The following is a 25,905-nucleotide window of genomic DNA, read 5'->3' as shown; positions in this document are numbered from 1 at the left end:
AGAAAATGGACAAACCCCTTTTAAATTAAAGTAGTTTTAAAATAAATCATTTAAAAAAAATCACTGGAAAACCATTATGTAAATCCCCCGCTGTGTATGCATCTTATAGTTCAACGTCAACTTCTTACAGCCATTCAACTTCAAATTAACATTTTTGTGGCATACGTTAGAAGTATGCTTTCAATTTAAGCAGTTTTCCTATTATGGGAGCTTCGTTTTGGCGCCATAAGTCACGTGATGTCAGACTAACGGCACTCACGTACCCCACCGTGTCACAAAAAAAAAGTCCATAACGTTTTCTACAGTTCAATTAAAGACAATGCTGGTTTCTTATAATCAACACTGTTGAGTTTTTTTCTGGTTGACAGCCCTACAAGTCACACAGTTAACATAAAGCGCTACAGACAGCTTACGCATGTACACCCCACAGCATCACGAATACAAGCGTAACCCTTCTCATAGCTGAATTATAACGACATATCAATCACATTACAGTTCACAGAAGCATACAGTACTGTATACGCAACTCACGCTATTTTATTTATTCCACGTATCTGAAACATCTCCAAAACGAAAAATTCTGTTTTGTTATATATGTATACGATCATTTTCAAAGAAAATCAAATGGATAACTTGTCATGAAAAATGCTATCTAAGCTGCAAATGCTCACGTTTGGTGTCGCCAGCTGTAAATCTTTGTTTTAGAATCTAAACATTAAATAAAGGACTAATTTAATTAAAGGATACGTTTTAAAATGTAGAGCTAAGTTTGTATTACTCGCACGAAAAAAAGCTTCGAAATCCTGGATATTAGTAGACAGGAATAAAACCGCGCGGAAAAAACTTTGAGAACGCAGTTTGTATGTTTAATCCAGAAAAAAACGCTCAAACTTGTGAGACGGACTGATTCTGTTACGTTTTCTAATTTCAAAATATTCATCACTTGAAAAACCTTCAAATTTTTGATGCAAAAGGATTGATGCAAACAATTACCTTAGCTAGGAGAAAACACAAGTGTGTATCTGTTCAGTGGGTACAAAGGACTGGGCAGAGAAACTGCATTAAAGGGCAGTGTTAAACATTCATTCATAAATTTGATTTGGAAAATATATTTGATATTACATTAAAATGATTTGAAACTACATGATTTGATCACTACAGAACTGAACAATATTGTGATATTAGTCACCTTTGCGCTGTTACGCGTCCGAGTGATTTAAAAGAGCCTCCCCTCGTGCCGAAATAGTTTTTCTTTATTTTTTGTAAGTGCTTGAAGTTTTGTTTTTGTGTTAAATGGACATATACCAATATCACATTTAAACAACATATCTCAAACCCTCTTCTCTCTCTTTGTAAATCCTGCGTCAGACATTTAGGATAAAATGGCTATTCGCTTTAAAAAGGGTACCGATCTCTTGATTAGAGTCTGTTATTTTCCTAAACGTGAGCTGATAACGTAATGTTGTCTCTATGCGTACATCCCACATTTACAGCGCGGATGAGTTGACTGTGCGTCGGCAAAGCGCAGGTAGCTTGGTAAAAAAATTGTATTTATTGGGTTAAGTACTATCCGCAGTTTCAGGCATCTTCCGGGGGTCTTGGAACAATCTCCCCATGGATAAGGGGGAGCTACTGTGTTTTAGCCTGATGTTGAAAAATATTTACTTTAAGTTCAAATGTGACTGACTCTTAAGGGCTACTACTATACTAAGTCAGTTTTTAATTACAGACCTTTGATGTCCACAGGTCACATGGAAAACAAGCATCTGGACAAGTAGATCTTTAATTGTGTGACAGCACTGATATTTCATATGCCAGAGTGTGCTGTCATGAGCCTTCTTTCCCAGATTCCCCTCCCCCTGCGCTTCCTGTTATACTGCACATGTGTTGCACCCATCATCTGCAAAAGAGCAACAGAGAGCATGATTCTACAGCAAACGCTGCAAGACACATAATGCACAGAGCTTAACCTCTTCAAGCGCCCATCTTTCTTTGTAAGTGCTATCAGAGTGCTGAAAAAATGTACACTTGATAAAGGGCTACTTAATATAAAAAATGTGATTATTCCCATGCTTTGCTCATAACTTTACATTCCCCTGTCCAAATCAGCAGACCTGGTCATCTGGCATACCAGTCATTTTCCAGGTGAGCAGATGGGTTTCTGGGCCGGAGAATTTTTTTAAGGGATCCAGGACCGATTTTTAAACCCTAACTCATCCCTGTGTGATCGTTAATTAGACTCTTTCAACGACAAAAACACAGACAATTTCAGCTGAGCAGTAGACCCAGAGAGACATTCAAAGTAAGTTTAGAGGATAGTTACCTGCACGCATGGAAAACGTCACTTTGTTAGAGAGGCAGCTAGAATCTCTGTTGGCTGAAACTTTACTATGCATCACCTATAATAATCACATGGAACAGTCGTTGGGGACCTTCAGTGTAAATGAAGACAAATTTGGTTTATTAATTAGAGATTAATATTGCAAAACATCAGACATTCACCAAGTGACACCCGTGCTGGGACTTCCAGAGGCAGATAGTTATTTTTACTGAAGTAAGTCAGCTGTCTTAATGAAGGGAACAACAGAAGCACCGCTTCTAGGAATTAATCTAGAAAACAACTGGCAAAACATCTAGCTTCTTGACATTGGACTGTCTGTTGACCTAAACGAAAGGATGATTTTTATGGGTTTTTCAGTGGTCTGTGTCAATGACCTGGAAAAGCATTGTATGACTCGTCCTTGAAAATATCTCCCCACAGCCGAAGTCAATCAGCTTCACTTGTAGCGTCTTGGTGTTTATCAAGATGTTGCTTGGCTTCACATCCCGATGCAGGACGCCTTTGCTCTCACAGTGTCCCAGGGCTTCGAGCAGCTGCAGGAGCACATGCCGCGCCACCTCCTCACTAAGGAAGCCCCCTTGGCTCCTGAAGTATTCCTGCAGATCCATGCATGGCTCAGGTCTTTCCATCGCCAACATGTACTCGCTGGGCAAGTCAAACCATTCAATAAGCTTTAGAATGGTAGGACAAGTTGGCTCTAGGCTTAAGTGCACCATCAAAGCCACCTCTCTGGGGAGTGGCTTCTCTTGTCCAGGCTGCAAACAGGGAAGTATACATCTATTAAAATACAGAACACATCACCACTGCATGATTATACTGCAAAGAACCCATTTATTCAAGAGTCGACATGAATGCAATTACCATCCTTAGCTGCTTAGTACATTTCTCCTTGGGGATGTATTTGATGGCCACCTGATAGGAAGAAACATAGGAATCTATGGTGATATGGCTTTACTATGCATCACCTATAATAAGCACATGGAACAGTCGTTGGGGACCTTCAGTGTAAATGAAGATAAATTTGGTGACTTACCGGCATCCCATCAGTCTTTCTTATCCCTGCAAATACTGTGCCAAACCCTCCTTTTCCAAGTAGTGCCCCTTTGGTGTAGAGATCCTCTAAGGATGCTGTAATACAGAGCAGACATAGCAGATTGCATTTTCATCTGCTTAGTAGTTAATTATTTGAATTCTTTCATTAAGTTGCTTAGCAGAAACTGTGTCTGGGATTCTTGGATTAATCCAACAGAGGATAGTTACCTGCACGCATGGAAAACGTCACTTTGTTAGATAGGCAGCTTGAATCTCTGTTGGCCTGAAACTGTGGGAATACAGAACATAAAAGCATTCATTGATAATTACTTGTGCAAATTTTAATTACGCTTAATCAATTGCTTAATGATGAACCGGCAATTAAATCAGCTTACATCTTTGAATAAAAGAAGCCGCTCAGATACTGTGCACCATGGGTACTTTTCACTTGCCTCCAGCTGGTGTAGAACCTTTTGTGAACAGAACTACTTTAGTCTACAGTTGTTCAATGCCTTCAATTATTGAAAGAGATCATTGTGACTCATTGCCAGAACACACATAAAGAGATGTTCATGACCTTTTAATTTACTGCCCCAACACTGACTAGTCCCCTGGCTTTAAGCAACATCAAGTTTCTGAAGTAAAACAATGCTCATTAGACTGACCCTCAGGCCTTTGGCTTGTACTGCTGTAGCCATGGATGAAGCATAATTTGATCCACTGTTGGCTGGTCCAATGGGTCAAGCAACAGGCACCACCGAATTAAATGCTGGAAGTCTGTGAAAGAACAGAACAAGAGTAGAACATCATTGCTCTCAGGTGAAGGTTCTTTCTCAGGGTATCTGAGATTAATATTGCAAAACGTCAGACATTCACCAAGTGACACCTGTGCTGGGACTTCCAGAGGCAGATAGTTATTTTTACTGAAGTAAGTCAGCTGTCTTAATGAAGGGAACAACAGAAGCACCGCTTCTAGGAATTAATCTAGAAAACAACTGGCAAAACATCTGGCTTCTTGACATTGGATTGTCTGCTGTCTTAAATGAAAGGATGATTTTTATGGGTTTTTCAGTGGTCTGTGTCAATGACCTGCAAAATCAGTGTATGACTCGTCCTTGAAAATATCTCCACAGCCGAAGTCAATCAGCTTCACTTGTAGCGTCTTGGTGTTTATCAAGATGTTGCTTGGCTTCACATCCCGATGCAGGACGCCTTTGCTCTCACAGTTTCCCAGGGCTTCGAGCAGCTGCAGGAGCACATGCCGCGCCACCTCCTCACTAAGGAAGCCCCCTTGGCTCCTGAAGTATTCCTGCAGATCCATGCATGGCTCAGGTCTTTCCATCGCCAACATGTACTCGCTGGGCAAGTCAAACCATTCAAGGAGCTTTAGAATGGAAGGACAAGTTGGCTCTAGGCTTAAGTGCACCATCAAAGCCACCTCTCTGGGGAGTGGCTTCTCTTGTCCAGGCTGCAAACAGGGAAGTATACATCTATTAAAATACAGAACACATCACCACTGCATGATTATACTGCAAAGAACCCATTTATTCAAGAGTCGACATGAATGCAATTACCATCCTTAGCTGCTTAGTACATTTCTCCTTGGGGATGTATTTGATGGCCACCTGATAGGAAGAAACATAGGAATCTATGGTGATATGGCTTTACTATGCATCACCTATAATAAGCACATGGAACAGTCGTTGGGGACCTTCAGTGTAAATGAAGATAAATTTGGTGACTTACCGGCATCCCATCAGTCTTTCTTATCCCTGCAAATACTGTGCCAAACCCTCCTTTTCCAAGTAGTGCCCCTTTGGTGTAGAGATCCTCTAAGGATGCTGTAATACAGAGCAGACATAGCAGATTGCATTTTCATCTGCTTAGTAGTTAATTATTTGAATTCTTTCATTAAGTTGCTTAGCAGAAACTGTGTCTGGGATTCTTGGATTAATCCAACAGAGGATAGTTACCTGCACGCATGGAAAACGTCACTTTGTTAGATAGGCAGCTTGAATCTCTGTTGGCCTGAAACTGTGGGAATACAGAACATAAAAGCATTCATTGATAATTACTTGTGCAAATTTTAATTACGCTTAATCAATTGCTTAATGATGAACCGGCAATTAAATCAGCTTACATCTTTTAATAAAAGAAGCCGCTCAGATACTGTGCACCATGGGTACTTTTCACTTGCCTCCAGCTGGTGTAGAACCTTTTGTGAACAGAACTACTTTAGTCTACAGTTGTTCATTGCCTTCAATTATTGAAAGAGATCATTGTGACTCATTGCCAGAACACACATAAAGAGATGTTCATGACCTTTTAATTTACTGCCCCAACACTGACTAGTCCCCTGGCTTTAAGCAACATCAAGTTTCTGAAGTAAAACAATGCTCATTAGACTGACCCTCAGGCCTTTGGCTTGTACTGCTGTAGCCATGGATGAAGCATAATTTGATCCACTGTTGGCTGGTCCGATGGGTCAAGCAACAGGCACCACCACACATCCCTCACTCACCTGGACACTAGGAAAGGGAATTATGTGAAAATGCTCTTCATCGACTACAGCTCTGCATTTACACCATAATTCCCTCCACACTCACCACCAAGCTGGAGCACTTGGGACTCACCTCATCCATGTGTCAGTGGATCTCCAACTTTCTAACTGGCAGACCACAGGCAGTAAGGATGGGCGGTCATGTCTCAGCCCCCCTCACTCTCAGCACTGGAGCCCCCCAGGGTTGTGTTCTGAGCCCCCTCCTGTACTCTCTATACACCTACGACTGCGTGGCCACTACCAACTCCACCAGCGTCATCAAGTTTGCTGACGACACTGTCGTGGTCGGCCTGATCACGAACAACGATGAGACGGCCTACCTAGAGGAGATTGGAAATCTGGAGAACTGGTGCCAGAGGAACAATCTCCTCCTGAACGTCAGCAAGACAAAGGAGCTGATAGTGGACTTCAGTACAAAGCAGGAGAGGAACTACCAGACCCCCGTCATCAACAGGAGCCCAGTGGAGAGAGTGGACAGCTTCAGATACCTCGGGGTTCACATCACGCAGGACCTGTCATGGTCCTGCCACATCAACACCGTGGTGAAAAAGGCCCGGCAGCGTCTGTACCACCTCAGACGTTTGAAAGACTTCAGACTGCCCTCCAAGGTGCTCAGGAATTTCTACTCCTGCACCATAGAGAGCATCCTGACGGGAAACATCACGACCTGGTTCGGGAACAGCACAGTGCAGGACAGGCGAGCTATACAGAGGGTGGTGCGTTCAGCTGAGCGCATCATCCGCACCAAGCTCCCTGACCTGCACTCAATCTACACCAAGCGGTGCTGGACCAAGGCCAGGAAGATTGCAAAGGACCTCAGCCATCCCAACAATAGACTGTTCCATCTGTTGCGGTCAGGGAAGCGCTTCCGCTCCCTGAAGGCTAACACAGAGAGACTGAGGAGGAGCTTCTACCCGCAGGCGATAAGGTCTCTCAACAACACACAAACACAGAACTAATACAACCTGCTAACGCCAATGGACACTATGGACACTCTCATGCACATCTACACTCACATCTGACCTCACATGGTCATGTTTACATCTGGACCCTTGCACAAAGTCACTTTAATAAGGCATCTTAAGGCACTTTTTTCATGCATACATGCACACCATACTTCCTCCACCTAATTTCAATGTGAAAGAATTTCTATTGTACAGCATATTTCTATTTTTATTTCTATTATGTACAGTACACTTCTATTTCTACTTCTATTTTATGTAAAGAATTGTCTTTTAGGTCACTGGCGGTCGTGTAAGCATTTCACTTCATATCGTACTGTGTACGACTGTGTATGTGACAAATAAAATTTGAATTTGAATTTGAAATGCTGGAAGTCTGTGAAAGAACAGAACAAGAGTAGAACATCATTGCTCTCAGGTGAAGGTTCTTTCTCAGGGTATCTGAGATTAATATTGCAAAACGTCAGACATTCACCAAGTGACACCCGTGCTGGGACTTCCAGAGGCAGATAGTTATTTTTACTGAAGTAAGTCAGCTGTCTTAATGAAGGGAACAACAGAAGCACCGCTTCTAGGAATTAATCTAGAAAACAACTGGCAAAACATCTGGCTTCTTGACATTGGATTGTCTGCTGTCTTAAATGAAAGGATGATTTTTATGGGTTTTTCAGTGGTCTGTGTCAATGACCTGCAAAATCAGTGTATGACTTGTCCTTGAAAATATCTCCACAGCCGAAGTCAATCAGCTTCACTTGTAGCGTCTTGGTGTTTATCAAGATGTTGCTTGGCTTCACATCCCGATGCAGGACGCCTTTGCTCTCACAGTGTCCCAGGGCTTCGTGCAGCTGCAGGAGCACATGCCGCGCCACCTCCTCACTAAGGAAGCCCCCTTGGCTCCTGAAGTATTCCTGCAGATCCATGCATGGCTCAGGTCTTTCCATCGCCAACATGTACTCGCTGGGCAAGTCAAACCATTCAATAAGCTTTAGAATGGTAGGACAAGTTGGCTCTAGGCTTAAGTGCACCATCAAAGCCACCTCTCTGGGGAGTGGCTTCTCTTGTCCAGGCTGCAAATAGAGAAGTATACATCTATTAAAATACAGAACACATCACCACTGCATGATTATACTGCAAAGAACCCATTTATTCAAGAGTCGACATGAACGCAATTAAAATTCCAATGTATGTCACTACATTTAATCCGAAATACATGCTCAGAAACAGCAAAAAATGGAATTTGGTGTTCACTGAATTGAATTGTGCTTCCTGACATTCCAATTTAATTCCAGTTCACTTTCCTGTTGTTGAATTCCACTTCCAGTTGAATTTTCTTCTTTGAATTGAAATTGTTGAGTTCATTCCTGAATTGACCCCAACCCTGGTGTATATAGAACGCATACAAATTACCTGGCTGCTGAGGTCCAGCATGCTGTCCTCCAGGAGGGTGGTGGATGAATCAGCACCAGTCTCCATCACCACTCCCACATAAAATGTAAATTAGCAGATGAAGCACAGAGTAAATATATACATTTGTGCCATTGATTCTCTCTGTGATACATGTGTACATGAATCACATTTGACATTTCAAATTTGAGTCGCTTGGATGTGATTCAAATAGTCAAACCAAAATTCTTGTGTCCAGGGCTTAGAGAGTTTTCCTCCTGCATTCTGCATATTGTCTGCATGGGTGAAGCTTTTGCAAAGCTGTTCAAAGCATGAAAGGGTTTTCCAGCAATTTTATTTTTGAATGATTTATTTTTAAACTACTGTGGTTTTTCCATTTGCTCCGCCATATGTTGATACAAGTATATACCTTCCCCTTTTCATATTTTGGTCTTTGTCAAGTTTTTTTTTTAATTTTTATTATTTTGTTTGCTTATTTCCCCATGCTTAGGTCAATATGACATGTGAGTTTGAGTGTGGTCATACAGGGTTTTGCTTTTAATGAAAGCACAGTGTCTGCTCTCCATAGGTGGCATAATTATCGAAACAGCTAATTTAGTCTAAAGGAAACAGCTATTCATTCAAGTGTTACAGTTCACGCTAGCTTGTACTGTGGACATACCTTTATCTTTTATAAAATCACTGGAAAACACGCTCATGCTTTGAACAGCTATGCAAATACTTCACTCATGCAGACAATATGCAGAATTAAGGAGGAAAACTCGTCACTCCCTAAGCCCTGGACACAGCTCAGTTCAACAGGGAAAACATCCATCCATTCATTCATTTTCCAAACGGCTTATCCTACTGGGTTGCGGGGGGTCCAGAGCCTAACCCGGAAGCAATGGGAACAACCCAGGATGGGGGGCCAGCCCATCGCAGGGCACACTCACACACCATTCACTCACACATGCACAACAGGGAAAACAGAAAATACAATATTCATATCGTAAAGCAGAATGGTGATTTATAACTGAAAGTTTAAAAAGACAATAATTTCAGCAAAAAAGGTATTTACATTGCAATATATAATATATATACATGTGTGTGTTGGCGGGGAATAAAGACACAAGACCAACAAATACTTTTTTGGGGGGGGTATCTATCTGATATATCCAGAAATGGATTTTGATTTATCATACAAAAAAACAGATAAAATAAAGTATCAATAAATGACGCTTTCTGCAACCTCCATATATTCTGGGCAAAAAAATGAATTTATCTCAAAACAATTTCACTTTTGTTCTCTGTTATTGTACCAAAAGTGCAAAGCTAACCAACATAAACACAAAACACAATTCAATTTCTGACTGTACATGCTACAGTAAACAGAACATTAGGGGCAATACCAAATAAACAAAAAAACAGAAACATTAACCACATCACATTATCCTTATTCATACATCCATATGAATTTTTTATATTTGTATCTACATATGAAAAACATTTACTTCACTTACTTCAGATACACCCTATAGAACACTGGCATGTGTCTTCTGCACCAGGATTATCCATGGATACATGGAACATAACAGCCACATTACTTTGAGAGTTCGTAATATGCTACTGCTGAACGTTTTGTTTGGAAATGGCAAGAACTCGCTTGCAAGACGGCAGGTCCAATCACAGGAACGATGAGGATCATAATCCATTGCGGTTATCGGTCACTGCTACGCATCGCTCATTCGCATATTGGTAAAAACGGACACGAGAACATGCGATGGTTCATGTAATGTGTTTGGTGATTTTCATCTGACAAACAGAAAACTGAAGTAAGCAGCAATGAAATGCACTACTATTACATAGCAACTACTGTACGGTTTCATATGGAAGATTATAAGCACAAAAATTCAAATGGCAATTCATTTTGCAATTGTCAATTCAATATTCAATCAGAGCATGCATTTGTCATTTCAATATTTAATCTGTGCATGTAATTTGAAAATATATTTTGCAATCGGCAATTCAATGTGCTTATGCAATCCTTAATTAATTTCATAATGTTTTGAATAAAAAATAGAATGACAATTCACTGAATTGCATTTCGTTTTGCCATGGGCTTTTTGCCTCTTTATTCAAATGGAAATTCATTTGGCAATTGTCAATTCAATATTCAATCAGAGCATGCATTTGTCATTTCAATATTTAATCTGTGCATGTAATTTGAAAATACATTCTGCAATCGGCATTTCAATGTGCAAAGTGCTTATGAAATCCTTAATTCATTTAAAAATATTTTGAATAACAAATAGAATAACAAATCACTGAATTGCATTTCGTATTACCATGGGCTTGTTGCCTCTTTATTCAAATGGCAATGGCGTCCCGGGAATTGCATTGCATGTTCGGGAGAAAACTCAATTTGCAATTCCCAACTGTCAGACCGCTCATCAAGGTGGACCTTCATTAACGACGTCAATTATTGCAGGCAATAGACAGACAACTCCTCTCTTTTTCTACAGTATCAACACGACGGTAAACTCGTTCCGACAAGAATTTAAAATGACTTTTTAATACCAAGGATACTATGTTCGAGTTTATTAGCAATTAAACTAATTTAGGTGCTCAGTTAGCACGGAATTACTAAAACCACCATGACTTAAAGAAATGTTAGAACATTTAATCTTACCTGAAACGTTGGAAATGTTTCTTACCTTCGCCTCCCTCTTAATATATCAATAAACAGTAGGATACTACGTACTGCTCTTGACTACCATACAAGTTAAGAACATAATAATTAAAACAAAATCAAAGCAATGAACATCAACAAAAGCAGCACGCTCTTTAACCCAGGCAAGCCTAAAATACGTCAAGGCAAGTAACCGTATTCGTTAATACCAAATCGTACTTTTCAATAAACATATGTAAGGAATAATTGACGACGGGCCGTTGAATTATTAGAAAATAATGCACACCCGAGGTGGTAATGCGGCCACGACGCGAAGCGGAGACATCGATCAGATTATATATTTCAAGGGATTCGTCCGGTTTTTCTACTTAAATCGCTATTGTGAGTAGGATTATTTCTTCCGCATCTCATCCGACACTGTTGCTAGTTCCAAAACGTCATTTTAAAGCTGGCAATGGAGGCTTGAGCCGTTGATAGCAGACTAATGCAGTTAATAATGAAGTTATTAGAAAGAGAGCGAGAGAGACACACAGAGAAAGAGAAACAGGGAGAGAGAGAGAGCTTTTATGAATTAGGCTACCTCTGTGTGTCCCTCAACAGTGTTCTGAAGCACCGTCTCTAAACTGTAAGTCTGCTTTAAGATGCAGCGCTGTTATTACCTCGCTAGTGAGAAATGTCATGTGTAGCCTTTAAGTTAGTACACTAGGCTAACTAATACTGCTGCAGCCCAGTTTCATATTCACCGTAAATATAAAAATTTACTTTCGGAAAATCGTCTGTCATGTTGTTGTTTTTGTTAGTCTTGTGTGCTGTATAGGTACTGTATGCTAATTTCCGTTATTACAGTTAACTATGCGAAGTGATATGGAACTGTAATGCGGTCAAGAGAGCTACCTGGAACTACGTTCGCCGTGCGTTTATCTGAAAATAATTGCACACCTCAGAACGTTCGTCAGCCAATCAGATTCAAGCATTCAACGGTCCCGTAGTATAATAATGTAATAATTAACATACACATGTTGTGTACATAAATATTGTAAATCAATGCATTTATCACTATTAATTACCTAAAACGTTGTCTTATCTCTCTCTATTTAATACATTCGCCTACCAAGTACTTTTTGAAACTATCTGAAAGTTAATTGAATCATGCGAAGATCAAGTATTTTCGAACTTCCGTTGAAGCGACTACAGGGCTCTCCTTGTACTGACGTTCTGGTGCGTTCGATTGTTTCTCTCCGACTAGGAACTCGGACAAAAACGTCGAAATAATCGAACGCATCAGAATTTTCTTGTCCAAGTTGCCCCTGTGACGTAGTTTCAACATGGCGGCTTACACACTCAACAGCTATTTTATAAATCTTTCAGAATGTTTATTTTATTAAATGTATTAATACTTATAAATGTAATTGCACGTGTTCGATTTAGAGAATACCATATCATAACCGTAATCAGTATCCTAGCATGCAATATCAGATTTTTACCGGACTTGTTAGTGTCTTTGGTTTGTTTGTAGTTTGTTTGCCTCTCGAAAAAAGAATATCGCTATGAATGCACTAAAATATTTTGTAAAGCTTTTAATGTGTTTTGACTGGTTCGTGTTTCTTGCTTGTTTGTCTGTCGGAAAAATAATCTTACGACAAAACTGCTAATATATAAAGCAACGATACACAGCAGCGTGTTCATCGAGGCAGCCATGTTTGTTCCGAGATGTGGTAGCTCGAACGGGAGATTGTCGGACGTGATGTCACTCAACTCGGAATTTCCGAGTTCCGAGAGAAAAACAATTACTATCAAGTGGGCTTGTCTTGAAGCATGGTGTAGTTCCAAAGTGGGCGTGTCTTACAGTATGCGTAACTTGTACTGGGAGTTTCCTGCAGACGTGCGGATACTATTGGATGATGAGACATGACGATAGGGAGTGATTTTTGCGTCATAGTTGCTGACGTCGCTTATACGCTCAAGTTCCAAGATCGTCAGTTTTGCGCTGTATTTCTGCTGGTTGGTCGTGTATTAATTTAATGAAAAAAGCACCGTTCACTTCAGAAATGCAGCGGAGCACTCGCAAACGACCAGGTATGGCACAATAACTTTATATACTGTTTGTATGTGTACAAAACATAATTTTACATAGATAAGCATCAATGTAGTATCCTAGTCATCTGTCAGTGTCATGAGTTAAAATATCATTAGTGTAGATACTTCTGTTATTTTTTTTAATTTTCCAAATTGCTGTGCGTGTATAATAGAGGAAAACACATTACTTCTTTTGTGAATTAGCTTGCTAGGAACTGATTTGCCAGTGCATTACTTTCTACAGTAACGTGTCGCAGGTGTCGCAGTAAAGTCTTTTTCAAAATAAGTGGGCTGGTTTTAAAATGTGCAGAACATAGACTTACATAATCAACTCTCTTTCTTGTATGTGTAAATTTTAGTCCCTCCGCCTGAGTGTGAGGGGGCTGCCCCTGTGGATGGTGAGGAGGGAGGAAGGAAAAGACAGAAGAAGATGGACCCCAAGGGCCAACAACAGAGAGGTGCTGTCAAGGGGCGTAAGACGTTAACCACTAAGAGAAGGAACAAAGCACTGCAGAAAACCGAGGCAGCGCAAAGTGGAAATGAACCATCCTCATCCAAGGATTTAAGTGAACCCTGCAGAGGTTTGCATCTAAACATGGATTTCTTAGCTAGTAGTTAGTAGTGAAGAATTGAATACTCAGATTTTATCTTGAACCCCTATGTATTTGCATATGAATGAAATTAAATGCATTAAACGCATTTTAAAGAGGAAAATCACTATTGAATCAATCAAAGAATCCCAGACACATCAGCTTAGGCTAAGCAACTTAATGAAAGATTTCAAATTAACTACTAAGCAGATGAACATGCTATCTATTATGTCTGCTCTGTATTACAGCATCCTTAGAGGATCTATATAGCAAAGGGGCACTTCTTGGAAAGGGAGGGTTTGGCACCGTATTTTCAGGAATAAGAAAAACTGATGGGATGCCGGTAAGTCACCAAATTTATCTTCATTTACACTGAAGGTCCCCAAAGACGGTTCCATGTGCTTATTATAGGTGATGCATGGTAAAGCCATATCACCATAAATTCCCATGTTTCTTCCTATCAGGTGGCCATCAAATACATCTCGAAGGAGAAATGTACCAAGCAGCTAAGAATGGTAATTACTATCATTTTGACCCTGGAACAAAAGGGTTCTTTGCAGTATAATCATGCAGTGGTGATGTGTTCTGCATTGTAATAGTTGTATACTTCCCTGTTTGCAGCCTGGACAAGAGAAGCCACTCCCCAGAGAGGTGGCTTTGATGGTGCACTTAAGCTTAGAGCCAACGTGTCCTACCATTCTAAAGCTTATTGAATGGTTTGACTTGCCCAGTGAGTACGTCTTGGTGTTGGAAAGACCTGAGCCATGCCTTGACCTACAAGAATACTGCAGGAGCCTAGGGGGCTTCATTAGTGAGGAGGTGGCGCGGCATGTGCTCATGCAGTTGCTCGAAGCCCTGAGACACTGTGACAGCAAAGGCGTCCTGCATCGAGATGTGAAGCCAAGCAACATCCTCATACAGATCAAGACGCTAGAACTGAAGCTCATAGACTTCGGCTGTGGAGATATTTTGAAGGACGATACATACACTAAGTTTGCAGGTCATTGACACAGACGTAAACCCTTAAAATAATTCTGAATAACAACTTACGAACATTTCAAGTTATAGACTGCCATTCGGAATGTAACTCCTTTGTAAGTAGAGGAGTGTCTGGACTTGCTTGAAACCTAACAATGCCAGTTGATACTAGACAAACCAAACTCTGCAGGTTATAAGAATGTTCATAATTGTTTTTTTTTTCTACGTCTTTTCTACTTGAACCAAGGTTTTAAAGTATGTCGCCCACTTGTATTTGTGTTTCAGGAACAAAATTTTACTGCCCCCCAGAGGTTTTTACAATAGGAGAGTACTTGGCTAGCCCTGTCACAGTCTGGTCTGTGGGAGTGACACTGTACAGGATGGTCTGTGGCACAGTACCCTACAAGAACTTTTGGGAAGCCCTCACAAAACCTCTGGAAGTTCCAGGACGGGTGTCACTTGGTGAATGTCTTTTGCAATATTAATCTCTGATACCCTGAGAAAGAACCTTCACCTGAGAGCAATGATGTTCTATTCTTGTTCTGTTCTTTCACAGACTTCCAGCATTTAATTCGGTGGTGCCTGTCACTTGATCCATCGGACCGGCCAACGGTGGATCAGATAATGAGTCATCCATGGCTACAGCAGTGTGTTTGAGAGAGTGGTGCTGACCTACATCCAGAGCAACATCCCAGACACTCTGGACCCCCTGCAGTATGCCTACCGGCCCAAGAGGTCCACGTCAGACACAAGCTGCCCTTCACTATTCCCACTCCCACCTGGAAAACAAAGACTCCTACATCAGGATGCTCTCTGTTGATTACAGCTCCGCCTTCAACATGGTCATCCCCTACAAACTCACCCACAAACTGACCACACTTGGCCTGCACCACACCCTCTGTGACTGACTCCTGGACTTTTTGACTGGCAGACCTCAGTCTGTCAGGATCGGCAACAGGACTTCTGCCAGCATCACCACAAACGCTGGCATCCCACAGGGTTGTGTCCTCAGCCCCATCCTCTACACCCTGTTCACCCACGACTGTGTCGCCTCCTAAAAAGACAACATCATTCTGAAGTTCGCACATGACACCGCAGTGATCGGTCATATCACTGGAGGGGACAAAGCGGCCTACAGGAGAGAGGTGCCCGGTCTGGTGTCATGGTGTGAGGACAACAACCTCACCCTCACCACAGACAATACAAAGGAGATGATAGTGGACATGAGGAAGAGGAGGAGGCCTCATCAGCCACTGTTTATTCGGAAGCTTGAAGTGGAGTGGGTGAGCAGCTTTAAGTACCTGGGCGTCCACATCAGTGAGGACCCCACCTGGTCACTGTGCACCACACAGCTGGTCAAGAAGGCTCAACAATGGCTGTACTTCCTGAAGAGGCTGGGGAAGTTTGGTATGTCAACCAAGATCCTCAGCAACTTCAACTACACTTAAAATTATTTATTTTTGTATTTTTTTTGTATATTTTATATGTATATTGTGCCTCGGCATTTTTATGTGGACAGCAAAGTAAGAATTTCAATGCACAGAGAAATGCACTTTTCTACTGTACATATGACAATAAAGGCTTTGAATTTTGAATCATTTTCCATGTGTGCGGGTGACTGTCCTCTACATTGACTTTGAATGTCTCTCTGGATCTATTGCTCAGTTGAAATTCTCTGTGTTTTTGTTGATGAGAGTCTAGTTAACGACCATGCATGGCTGAGTTGGGATTTAAAAATTGGTCCTGGACTTTTGGATCCGCCACAATAAATTTTACTGGCCCAGAAACCCATCTGCCCACCTGGAAAATGACTGGTATGCCAGATGACCAGGTCTGCTGATTTGGACAGGGGAATGTAAAGTAATGAGCAAAGCATGGGAATAATCAAATTTTTTGATATTACTGTAAGTAACCCTTTATCAAATTTACATTTATTCTACACTCTGATAGCACCTTATGAGCATATAGCTGGCTGTCAGGCAGGTAGGCTGATCCTCGAATGAACAGTGTTCGATTATTGAGTAGTAATGAGTATTGTTTGAACAAGACCTACAGTATATATCTTTCAAACACAGAAGAACCTAATACAATTATTCAAATCAGGAGTCTAGTGGGGCTAATTCGTAGTGTAGATGAGCGCTTGAAGAGGTTAAGCTCTGCATTACGACAATGTGTCTTACAGCGTTTGCTGTACAGTCAGGCTCTCTGCTGCTCTTTTGCAGATGATGGGTGCAACATACAGTATAACAGAAAGTGCAGGGGCAGGAGTAACTAGAATCTGGGAAAGGCGGCTCATGACAGCACACTCTGGCATATGAAATAACACTGTGCTGTCACTCAAAGATCTACTTGTTCAGATGCTTGTCATGGTTGTTTTTCATGTGACCTAGTTCCTGAGAAACAGTATCCATGTCTGCCTGTGGACATCAAATGTCTGTAATTAAGAACTGACTTAGTATAGATGTCAGTCATATTTGAACTTAAACTAAATATTTTTCAACATCAGGCTAAATCACAGTAGCTCCTCCTTATCCATGGGGAGATCATTCCAAGACGCCCAGCAGATGCCTGAAACTGCGGATAGTACCTAACCCAATACATGCAATTTTTCCCCCCTATACATACATACCTATGACAAATCTTTTATAAATAAGGGACAAAATGAGATCAAAACCAATAGAACATTTATATCAAAACGCTGTATGTAAATGCAGTCTCTCTCTAGAAATATCTTATTGTATTATATTCACCCTTATTGCTATTATCTTCACCAGTATTGCTATTGTTTTTTTTTAATAAAATTTATTTAAAAAAAAAAAAAACATAGTGTAGTGTATAAAGCGTGGATGTCCTGGACAATTCGTGTGATGGGCGGGACAGTGTGAGATTTCATCACACCATTCAGAATGGCGTTCAATTTAAAAGTTATGAATTATTCCTGGCATTTTCAATTTATTATTTTTGGACTGTGGGTAACTGGAACTGCAGAAAACGAAACCATGGATAAGGGGGGCATGGGGCCATTATGAATGTTTATGACCTCTAACACATAGAAAACTTAAACTGAAGACTTTAGAAGACTTTTCAAAACCTTTTGGTTAAATTTAAGAAATTTTAAGACTTTTTAATACCTCACAGGCACCCTGTATTGAGGAGAGAATTTACACTCTAGCCTTGGCTTAAAGTTCTCTTTCCTTGTGGTTATCAGTTCATCCACTGAGTTGGGCCTGGTTGTGGGAGTCATCTTAATTGCGATATCAGTGGCTACATGGACTTGCAGCAAAAAATTCTAGGGTGTTGCGATTTGCTGATGCAAATGTGTAAAAATGAGAAAACTAAAATGATATTTTAGCCTATTTCTACTTGCTTTTCCAAGAGCCATTTTTTTGTACAGAGTACAGTAGTACCCTTTCTTCTTGTTAACTTCAATAAACATTCAAGGCCGGCTTCTCTGTGGAGTTTTTGCAGTGTCATAGATAAGCAGGAGAAACACTGGTGCTGAACTGGGATTCTGACGATACTATTGTAGGTTATTTACATAGGACAGTGTCACATTTCCACCCTGTACAATGTGTCAGTAAAAGAGGTAACTGAATCCTCGATACTGTGATACTGTATGTGGAAAGGAATATTTGGTTCAATATACAGCTTCCATGGTCTTGGTCAGATTAATAACATATTTCTACTGTCATTCGATATAATTACAAGCACTTTACAGAGGGAAAATGTCCCGTTACTAATACGTAATACAATAAATGTCATAATTTGTTTTTAAAACCCAATTTAAGTAAAATAATAGTAGCACACCAAAAAACTATACACGATTTTACTTCCCGACAAGTGCTGAAAAGAGAAGAAATGAACAGAGTAACATCATATTGAACTGAATACTCTGTTACCAAGGTCGGGTCTAACAGGAAACTCCTCTACTGCCCCAAAACAACACGCTTGTTCTTCCCAGTGTTCAATGAGATACAGTATCAAAACTACAACTGTATAAAACATTTTTATAAGATTTTTAATAAAATGTTACACATTAAGCAGCAGCTGCTAGTCAGATGGATCTTAAATTGTCTAACAGAGATTCAAATTGACTGAAATGTAGATTTAAAATAGATATTTTCTTACTCTTACTTGAACCAAATTTAGATTATCCAGTAGTTGTCTTATTAAAACTTAAAGTTGAAAGATGTGAAATTATCTGACGTAACAGAAAATATTCAGAATTTATCCTGTAATTACTGATTATTTCAAAAACATCTGAATGTTTAACTCATAAGCAAAACGGTAGATACAGTGCTGTCTCAGCTATCAAAACCAGCGACTGAAGTAACCACAATAACCACCTTTACCTCTGAACATCTGATGCTCGGATTCCAGATTATAGGAAACTACACTTTGATGCCCAATGAGAGGAGCTACTTGTCAGGTGAGTTTTTGTACAGCATTGCAGTAACTTTTAATCACTGTGCATCCCTCAGAGCACAGTAGTAGATGGCTGTGTCTACTATGCTAAGACTGGGAATGGTGAGCTGGGTGGAGTTCCTGGATGTCCTAGATTTAAATAGTATATCTGGGATGTTCTCATAAGTGTTTGACCTGGCAGCTTTAAGCAGTAGGTACTGTGGTACCTGATTAGAGTACTGTCTGTACAAGTAAACATTAATATTATCACTGCTTGCACCATAGTTGCAGCTCAGTGTCACCGATTCTCCTTCTTTACTGGAAGCATCTTGTTCATCTGGACTGATGTCATCACCTGCAGTTAATCCTGAAAAGAAAAAATATTAATAATATTAAAAAAATTAGCATAATGTAGGAGTAAAGATTACTATATCAAAAATGATATTTGATTTCCTGTATCACAACCACTGAAGTCTTTTAGGACAGTTACCTGCAGTGACGGTTATAATAACTAAGATAAATAACTTCTCCATGTAGCACAGAAATCAGCCCTGCTGTTCACCCTGCTTTATTGAGTTTGAGTTGACTTGTTGATTTAATGAGATTAAACATGTCACATGACTTCCCTCATAGGTAGAAACCCCCAACATTGGCTGTCTGTACTGTTTGTTATTACATAGTGCTTCTAGGGCAGTGTGTCACCACTGTTTCTCAGAGAAGCTGTAGCTGAGTTTTTGTACCATCAGACACACATTCTATGTCACTGTGGGCTGCACTGCACAGTAATACACAGCTGTGTCTTCTGTCCTACTGTCACTGATGGAGAGGTTAGTCAGAGAATCTTTTCTGTTCACATCCATTACTAATCTTCCTTAGGAAGAGCCTCGTCAAATTCATGAATGTGAAGTTCAGGAGCCTCATTTGTATGCTGTACATACCAGTACATAGAGTTGAAAATTGCAATATCATGGCTGCATGTCTGCAAGTTTTGTCTCCCTCAGGTGAAATAAATAAAAAAGGGCGATAAACTTTATCTGCTACGACTTCCAAAGTAACACAGAGAGAAATAGTACGTCGAATAGAGCAAAAATACGTTTTAATTAATACAACTTAAACACACTCAAAAATAAGTCCATTAATCAGTGTTACTACTAAATTATACAAACGATCTGGTGCAGGAAATTTTACAGACATTACAATCTAGATGCTCTAAAAGTGATTGTATCTGTGTCTACAGGAAATATGTTATTTGTTTTACAGCTCTTCCTCCTTTAAGATAAGGATTCTTTCTAATACAAGAGAAAGAGCACCCTCTAGTGTCATTTTCATTTAGCCTCTTCCTCTCTAACACACCTATTACTGATTTTTTTGTGTAACAATTCCATCTTGTGTTCAGTCATTATAATCTGGATTAGTGTTACTCCCACTAAGTACACTCCCATTTACACAGCCCTTGTGATCATGCATTTGATTGTCCATCCATCCATCCATCCATCCATTTTCCAAACCGCTTATCCTACTCGGTCGCGGGGGGTCCGGAGCCTATCCCGGAAGCAATGGGCACGAGGCAGGGAACAATTCAGTATGGGGGGCCAGCCCATCACAGGGCACACTGACACACCAGTCATTCACACATGCACTCCTACGGGCAATTTAGCAAGTCCAATGGGAAGAACATGCAAACTCCACACACATGTGAGCCAGGCGGAGACTCAAACCCGGGACCCAGAGGGACCATGCCGTCCCTAGATTATTTATTTAGCATGCGTAAATTATTTCCATGCCATTATTTTCCTTGCCTCGTGCCCATTGCTTCCGGGACAGGCTCCGGACCTCCCGCGACCCTGTAGGATATGCGGTTCGGAAAATGGAGGAATGGATAAATAATCTAAGCAATCTTGTCACATCCCGATCGTGCAGTTCCTCCTGTGTGCCACGCCCCCTCGTTAACCACTCGTGGAATCCCAGCTGTGTCTAGTCTTGTTTAATTGAGTTTCTGTACTTAAGTCCTTCCCTGTTCGTCTTATCCTAGTCCTGTCATTGACGTCTATCCTTCGTATCGGTCTTTGTCAGTCACGTGACCATTTTGAGTGTATCGCGGATGTAAACACGTTTGGTTAAACTTAATATTTCATATTCAGTGTTTTTTTCTCCACAAAAATGTCATTGGACATAACACTATTGATCTTATTTAAAATAAAATATGAGTGGAAAGCAGAAAACAGGCTCGGTATACAATGAGTTTAGACAGATCCTTCCAGACATCATGAAAAATGTCAGAAACCGTGCTTGCATATGTTTCTAAAAACTATAGTTGGGCATTGGTTTGTCAGAGCACAGCACACAGTGACAGCCTTATCCAGCATTGTGGCTTATAATCCATGCACGCGAATATACACATACATGCACTGATAAACGTGTCATTACAGTTTTGCTGTTTACTTTTGTCTTTAAAAAGCACTGACTCTTTAACGGTAGTTTAACACGAGAAGATTAACCCATTTCTCATTTTTCTGCTACCCTCCGTAGTTAGGCTAGCTTGCTAGCGTAGGCTAACCAATATGAAAATATCAACTTCAGAAGACCAAAAAAAATGCATATTCAGCAATACTACTTAAACAAAAAACATCTTGCTTGCCAATATGAAAATGCCGAGAGCGAACACGCATGAATTGAGATTCTTCGTTACCTCCTCTACCTGCTGTCCATATCCTTTTCCAAGTGGGAAACCTAAAAATTCTAATGTCGTGGACCACCTTTCTGCCATTTCTACCATGTGATTTAGTGTGACAGCCTTTCACACAGCCTGTCCCATCTTACCAAAGATAATGCAGCATGCAAATGCTGGCACTTCAGCCGTATACACACACAATGCACTGCGGCAATAACGAGTGTGACGTAACCTGTCAAAGACCGTTTGCGTCGTGCTTCCTACTGGTCTCCCAATAAATCCCTCGTTCTCCGATTCTTCCGCTCCTTTTCCTGCTTCCCTGGTCCGTGCTTCCCATTTGGTGTGACAATCCTCGTTATCTGTAATATGGTTATGGCTGAGGAGAGGACAGGGGGTTGGAGCCTATCCCAGGCAGCGCAGTGCACAATATGGCCAATACTGTTTCTCTTGTTTTTCTCTGTGTAAAGCAGTTGCGATTGAGGGAGTACTTTTCTTTCGCTCAGCAAGTTTACTTACATTTACCTTGATGCAGCCGCTTACAGCGCTGGCTTAAAATAATGCATTGTGGTCCTGACGCAATGCACCATGGTTAGTTTTTCGGCGCGGTCACCATGCGGCACCATGTCACATGGTACAAAAATCTCGCGAGAGCAAGACGACTTTTTTTTTTTTTCTTTTGGCCACAAATAAGAAAAGAGGCAACGAAAAAATGTCTTGCTAAATTATACAAAACTGTTGCTAACAGTAAGATCAGCAGGAGCATTGGAAGCATTAGGTTGTTACAGCATTAACACGTAGTTTAAGAAGGCAAATAGGCACCATAAAGCAAGATGTTATATACATAAGAACTTTATTAAGCAAACAGTAAGTATACAACACATGAACAGATGAAGTATACAAGAGAGTACAATAATTATACAAACAGCCGGGGGTGTTAATTATTCAAATAAATGCAAAAATGTACATACATAAATCGTATTGAGAGCCTTTTTGTAGGTAGAGTCTGATATTGATTTTATATACAACTCCACATCCTTAATATAAATTAAAATAAAAAATATAACACTTAGAATAAAAGACGGACCTCTCAGTTTGATGAGGTAAAGGAAATCTCTTTTATTCCAGCATTCCAGCAAAGCACTCTCATCACACTCTGGCACTTGGTACCAAGTCACCTGGAGCTCTCAGATCAACCAGTTGATAAACCATAACTCTTAATTCCCAATAAGGACTTCTAAGTCCTGATTGGTCACGAAACACCAACAAACCGAGCTCAAACGTATAACAAACACAATTCTCCTGCTCTATTGGTTTACCTTGGTGGCAAGGTAAAATCCACCCATCTAGCTCAGTTTACCAGAACATGTCTCGACTGCTAGGCTCCTACTTGAGATATGAATATAGATATTGATTACATGACATTGAATCACTGTAAATACTTGGTTGTCCTTTGATTAATGATTAACGTATTGACATTGTCATTGAATCACTGCAAATACATGGTTAACATATGATTAATATGATTAACATAATTACTTATACATTTGCACTACCGCATAGCTTGCTACATATTGTCTGCCACAACTATTTTATAAAGCTATAACTCGTTATGCACCACTTGGGGCAGCTTAGAATCTCTTCCTGAAAATGGTTTCTTCCCCCCCTTGGTTCCGCTGTCTGCCTCTCCAAGGTCCGAGCTTTCCTCTGGGTCTGCGGAACTTACTGCAGGCAGCTATCACGAAGCGAGGTCACACAGTATTCAAAACAATCTCTTCTTGCCTAAGGCCTAAGACATTACAGACCCAATATGCCAACCCCTCCGGGCCTACCAATGTCCAATTTTACTTCCACATTCCCCCCTTTTGAACATGCGAGATCCGCACAGTTCACAAACAATCAGAGTCTGCAGCGTAGTACAATTCCGGACAAATGCGCAGTGGGTCGAAGCGGGCTGGTGGCAGCTGGATGGAACAGGAGTCACCAGCGGTGTTGGCGTTGCTGGTCACATTGATGACAACCTGGGGCTGAGGGTCGTAGAGCCAGGCGGGAAGAAGAGGATCATCCGCATAGGGAAGAGGGGGAGCCCGTAGGAACATAACAAAATTTGCCTGGGAAGACAGAATACTAGAACAACACCTAAACAGCAACAAGATTAGCAGCAACACTACAAGCAAGAACACTACACTAAAAACTAAGGGTCTGAACACACGGATAAACCCGGAATCAGTGAAGAGAACCAATAGTCCCAGCTGTACTCAAACAGGCCATGCTCCTCATGTATAGCAGACATCTGCTTGTGCACCACGTCCTCTAGATCCTGCACAGCCTGAGAGGAATCAGGGATGTACGTGCAACATTCCCTCCCCACAATAGCACAAACTCCACCTTTCTCAGCCAACAGGAGATCCAATGCCATACGGTTTTGCAGAGCTACCTGCTTAACCGCAGACAATTCACCCGAGACGGCCTGTCAAGTGTTTGATTGGCCACCTTTTCAACTGCAGTCAGCAGGGCAGCCACCTCTGTCTGAAGGTCTTCCACCCCAAGGGATGGAATAAACCCCAAACCATTTGTCAGCAGTCACTGCTCGGGCCAAAAGCTCCACAGCATTAGCATCGGCATTGGCATCCATCACCTCTCTTTTCCCTCAGTTCAAAACCTGTCGTGGGCTTGGCTCTGTTGGAGTACAGCAGGTGACACAACTGGAATAAGCAGTTCTCCACCACAGTATAGCATCAATCCCAAATATAAATGTAAGAATAAAAATGACTATCATGGAAAGGCAACACAGTTGTGACCCTTTCAGGGGCCAGTCTTGAAAAAACCACCTGGGTTGGACACGCGTCTGCAGTGGACTTGATGGATCCAGGCATTGATTCCCTCCACTTTCACTGCGTGAGGGGTCACCATCAAGACCTGGTGTGGTTCCCTCCATCTCGGCGTGTTCCATCTCTTCCTCCTCAGATCGTGAACCAACACCCAGCTCCCTAGCTCGAGCGGTGTCACAATTCGTGGCAGCTCTCCCTCTGGATTCCTCCAATTCGCACGGACCTGGTCCCAGGCTGCATCTATCGCCTGCCGCAAACCTGTAAGATAAGTCAGCAAATCCCCATCCACGGTCTCCAGTGTGACATATCGTGAGGGAGACAAAACACGCATCGACATTTCTGTCATCACTTCAAAAGGAGCCAACCCTGTCTGGCGGTGTGTCCTGGCTCGCATGACTAACAAAGCCAGGGGCAGGGCATCCACCCAGGGCAGGCCCGTCGTCTCTGAAATTTTTGCCAATTTCAGTTTAAGTGTCTGATTTGCTCTCTCCACTATCCCCCCACTCGAGGGGTGATAGGCACAATAATGCTTCAAATCAATTTGCATCCAATGGGACAATTTAGCCAGGATCTCTGCGATGAATGCAGGACCATTGTCTGTGGTGATTTTAGATGGAATGCCCCATCGTGGAATCACCTCCTTTAGCAGACATTTAGCTACGCTCAAAGCTTCAGGGCGACGGCAAGAGAATGCCTCCACCCATCTGGAAAACAGATCTACAATCACCAAGCAATACTTGAATACAATGAAATCCATCTGCAGGTGATCGAATGGGCTTTGGGGACTCAGGGTCACTGCAGGGTCGGTTGGAATGCCCTTTCCCACATTGAATTTCATGCACACCATACACTTCCCGCAGAATTGGGCAGCAGCTGCGGCAAACCCAGGGGCATGCCACACCTGAGTCACAGCTGCCACCATCCCCTCACGAGACACATGATCCAGGCCATGAACGGCTTTGGCCATCCCTGGATACGCAGATCTAGGGAGATAAGGTTGGTTAGTCCCAGAATGCCGCCACACGCCTTCTCTATCACTCCATGCTCCACTCCATTTCCATCCGCGGAGCTCACTCTCCGCTGCACCTGTTTGAATCAAAACAAGGTCATTTTCAGCGCATGGTTTATCAACATTCTTTACCAGCAAAACCTTATTCCCAAACCCAGTGGAGCCCTTAGCTAAACTTTTAGCCCACTGGTTCTGCGAGGTCATTTCCCTGACTGATTTCATCAGTCCGCTTTTTGTGGGCCTGGCACTTCACTATTGCCACCTGTTCAGGTAGCATGAGAGCGTCCAGTAATTGTTCCACTAACTCATGATGCTGAATGGGTTTTCCAGTGCTGGTGCGAAAACCTCTCTGCTTCCACAAGGCACCATAATCATGACACAC

General features: G+C 41.5%; 4 protein-coding genes across 7 annotated transcripts; 1 reads left to right on the top strand and 3 right to left on the bottom strand.

Annotated features, from left to right (window-relative positions):
* Positions 1-351: 351 nt before the first annotated feature.
* LOC125717062 (serine/threonine-protein kinase pim-2-like) lies at positions 352-7,603 on the bottom strand. 3 transcript variants are annotated; one of them, XR_007384468.1, is made up of 9 exons: positions 7,584-7,603; positions 4,039-4,150; positions 3,769-3,843; positions 3,602-3,662; positions 3,375-3,469; positions 3,203-3,253; positions 2,716-3,096; positions 2,324-2,432; positions 352-1,900 (listed from the first exon to the last, which is right to left on the bottom strand). XR_007384468.1 is itself a non-coding variant. In XM_048990012.1 (8 exons), the coding sequence occupies exons 2-8, from the start codon at positions 4,069-4,071 to the stop codon at positions 2,409-2,411; spliced, it is 720 nt and encodes a 239-aa protein (XP_048845969.1). In that variant the 5' UTR covers positions 4,072-4,150; positions 4,463-4,599; the 3' UTR covers positions 2,220-2,408. The 3 variants fall into 3 exon arrangements, 1 of the variants encoding a protein (XP_048845969.1); XR_007384467.1 differs by lacking the exon at positions 7,584-7,603 and adding an exon at positions 4,463-4,599; XM_048990012.1 differs by lacking the exons at positions 352-1,900; positions 7,584-7,603 and adding an exon at positions 4,463-4,599 and having other exon boundaries at positions 2,220-2,432.
* Positions 4,180-5,957, bottom strand: LOC125717063 (serine/threonine-protein kinase pim-2-like). Its single transcript, XM_048990013.1, has 6 exons — positions 5,784-5,957; positions 5,514-5,588; positions 5,347-5,407; positions 5,120-5,214; positions 4,948-4,998; positions 4,180-4,841 (listed from the first exon to the last, which is right to left on the bottom strand). Exons 1-6 carry the CDS (start codon positions 5,814-5,816, stop codon positions 4,455-4,457), a joined length of 702 nt encoding a protein of 233 aa, XP_048845970.1. The 5' UTR covers positions 5,817-5,957; the 3' UTR covers positions 4,180-4,454.
* On the bottom strand, positions 6,415-22,196 carry LOC125717064 (serine/threonine-protein kinase pim-2-like). The gene is made up of 4 exons (XM_048990014.1): positions 21,919-22,196; positions 19,296-19,382; positions 8,303-8,373; positions 6,415-7,962 (listed from the first exon to the last, which is right to left on the bottom strand). The coding sequence occupies exons 3-4, from the start codon at positions 8,366-8,368 to the stop codon at positions 7,576-7,578; spliced, it is 453 nt and encodes a 150-aa protein (XP_048845971.1). The 5' UTR covers positions 8,369-8,373; positions 19,296-19,382; positions 21,919-22,196; the 3' UTR covers positions 6,415-7,575.
* LOC125717061 (serine/threonine-protein kinase pim-1-like) lies at positions 12,906-15,306 on the top strand. Of its 2 annotated transcripts, none has more exons than XM_048990011.1 (7): positions 12,906-13,043; positions 13,403-13,624; positions 13,882-13,976; positions 14,098-14,148; positions 14,255-14,363; positions 14,897-15,073; positions 15,168-15,306. In XM_048990011.1, the coding sequence occupies exons 1-7, from the start codon at positions 12,989-12,991 to the stop codon at positions 15,266-15,268; spliced, it is 810 nt and encodes a 269-aa protein (XP_048845968.1). In that variant the 5' UTR covers positions 12,906-12,988; the 3' UTR covers positions 15,269-15,306. The 2 variants fall into 2 exon arrangements, with proteins under 2 accessions (XP_048845968.1, XP_048845967.1); XM_048990010.1 differs by having other exon boundaries at positions 14,255-14,633.
* Positions 22,197-25,905: the final 3,709 nt, after the last annotated feature.

The sequence above is a fragment of the Brienomyrus brachyistius genome, chromosome 21 (genome assembly GCF_023856365.1).
Source record: "Brienomyrus brachyistius isolate T26 chromosome 21, BBRACH_0.4, whole genome shotgun sequence".
In the NCBI taxonomy this organism is placed as follows: Eukaryota; Metazoa; Chordata; class Actinopteri; order Osteoglossiformes; family Mormyridae; genus Brienomyrus; species Brienomyrus brachyistius.
The sequence above is the reverse complement of the archived record's forward strand: the minus strand, read 5'-3'. Positions and strand labels throughout refer to the sequence as shown.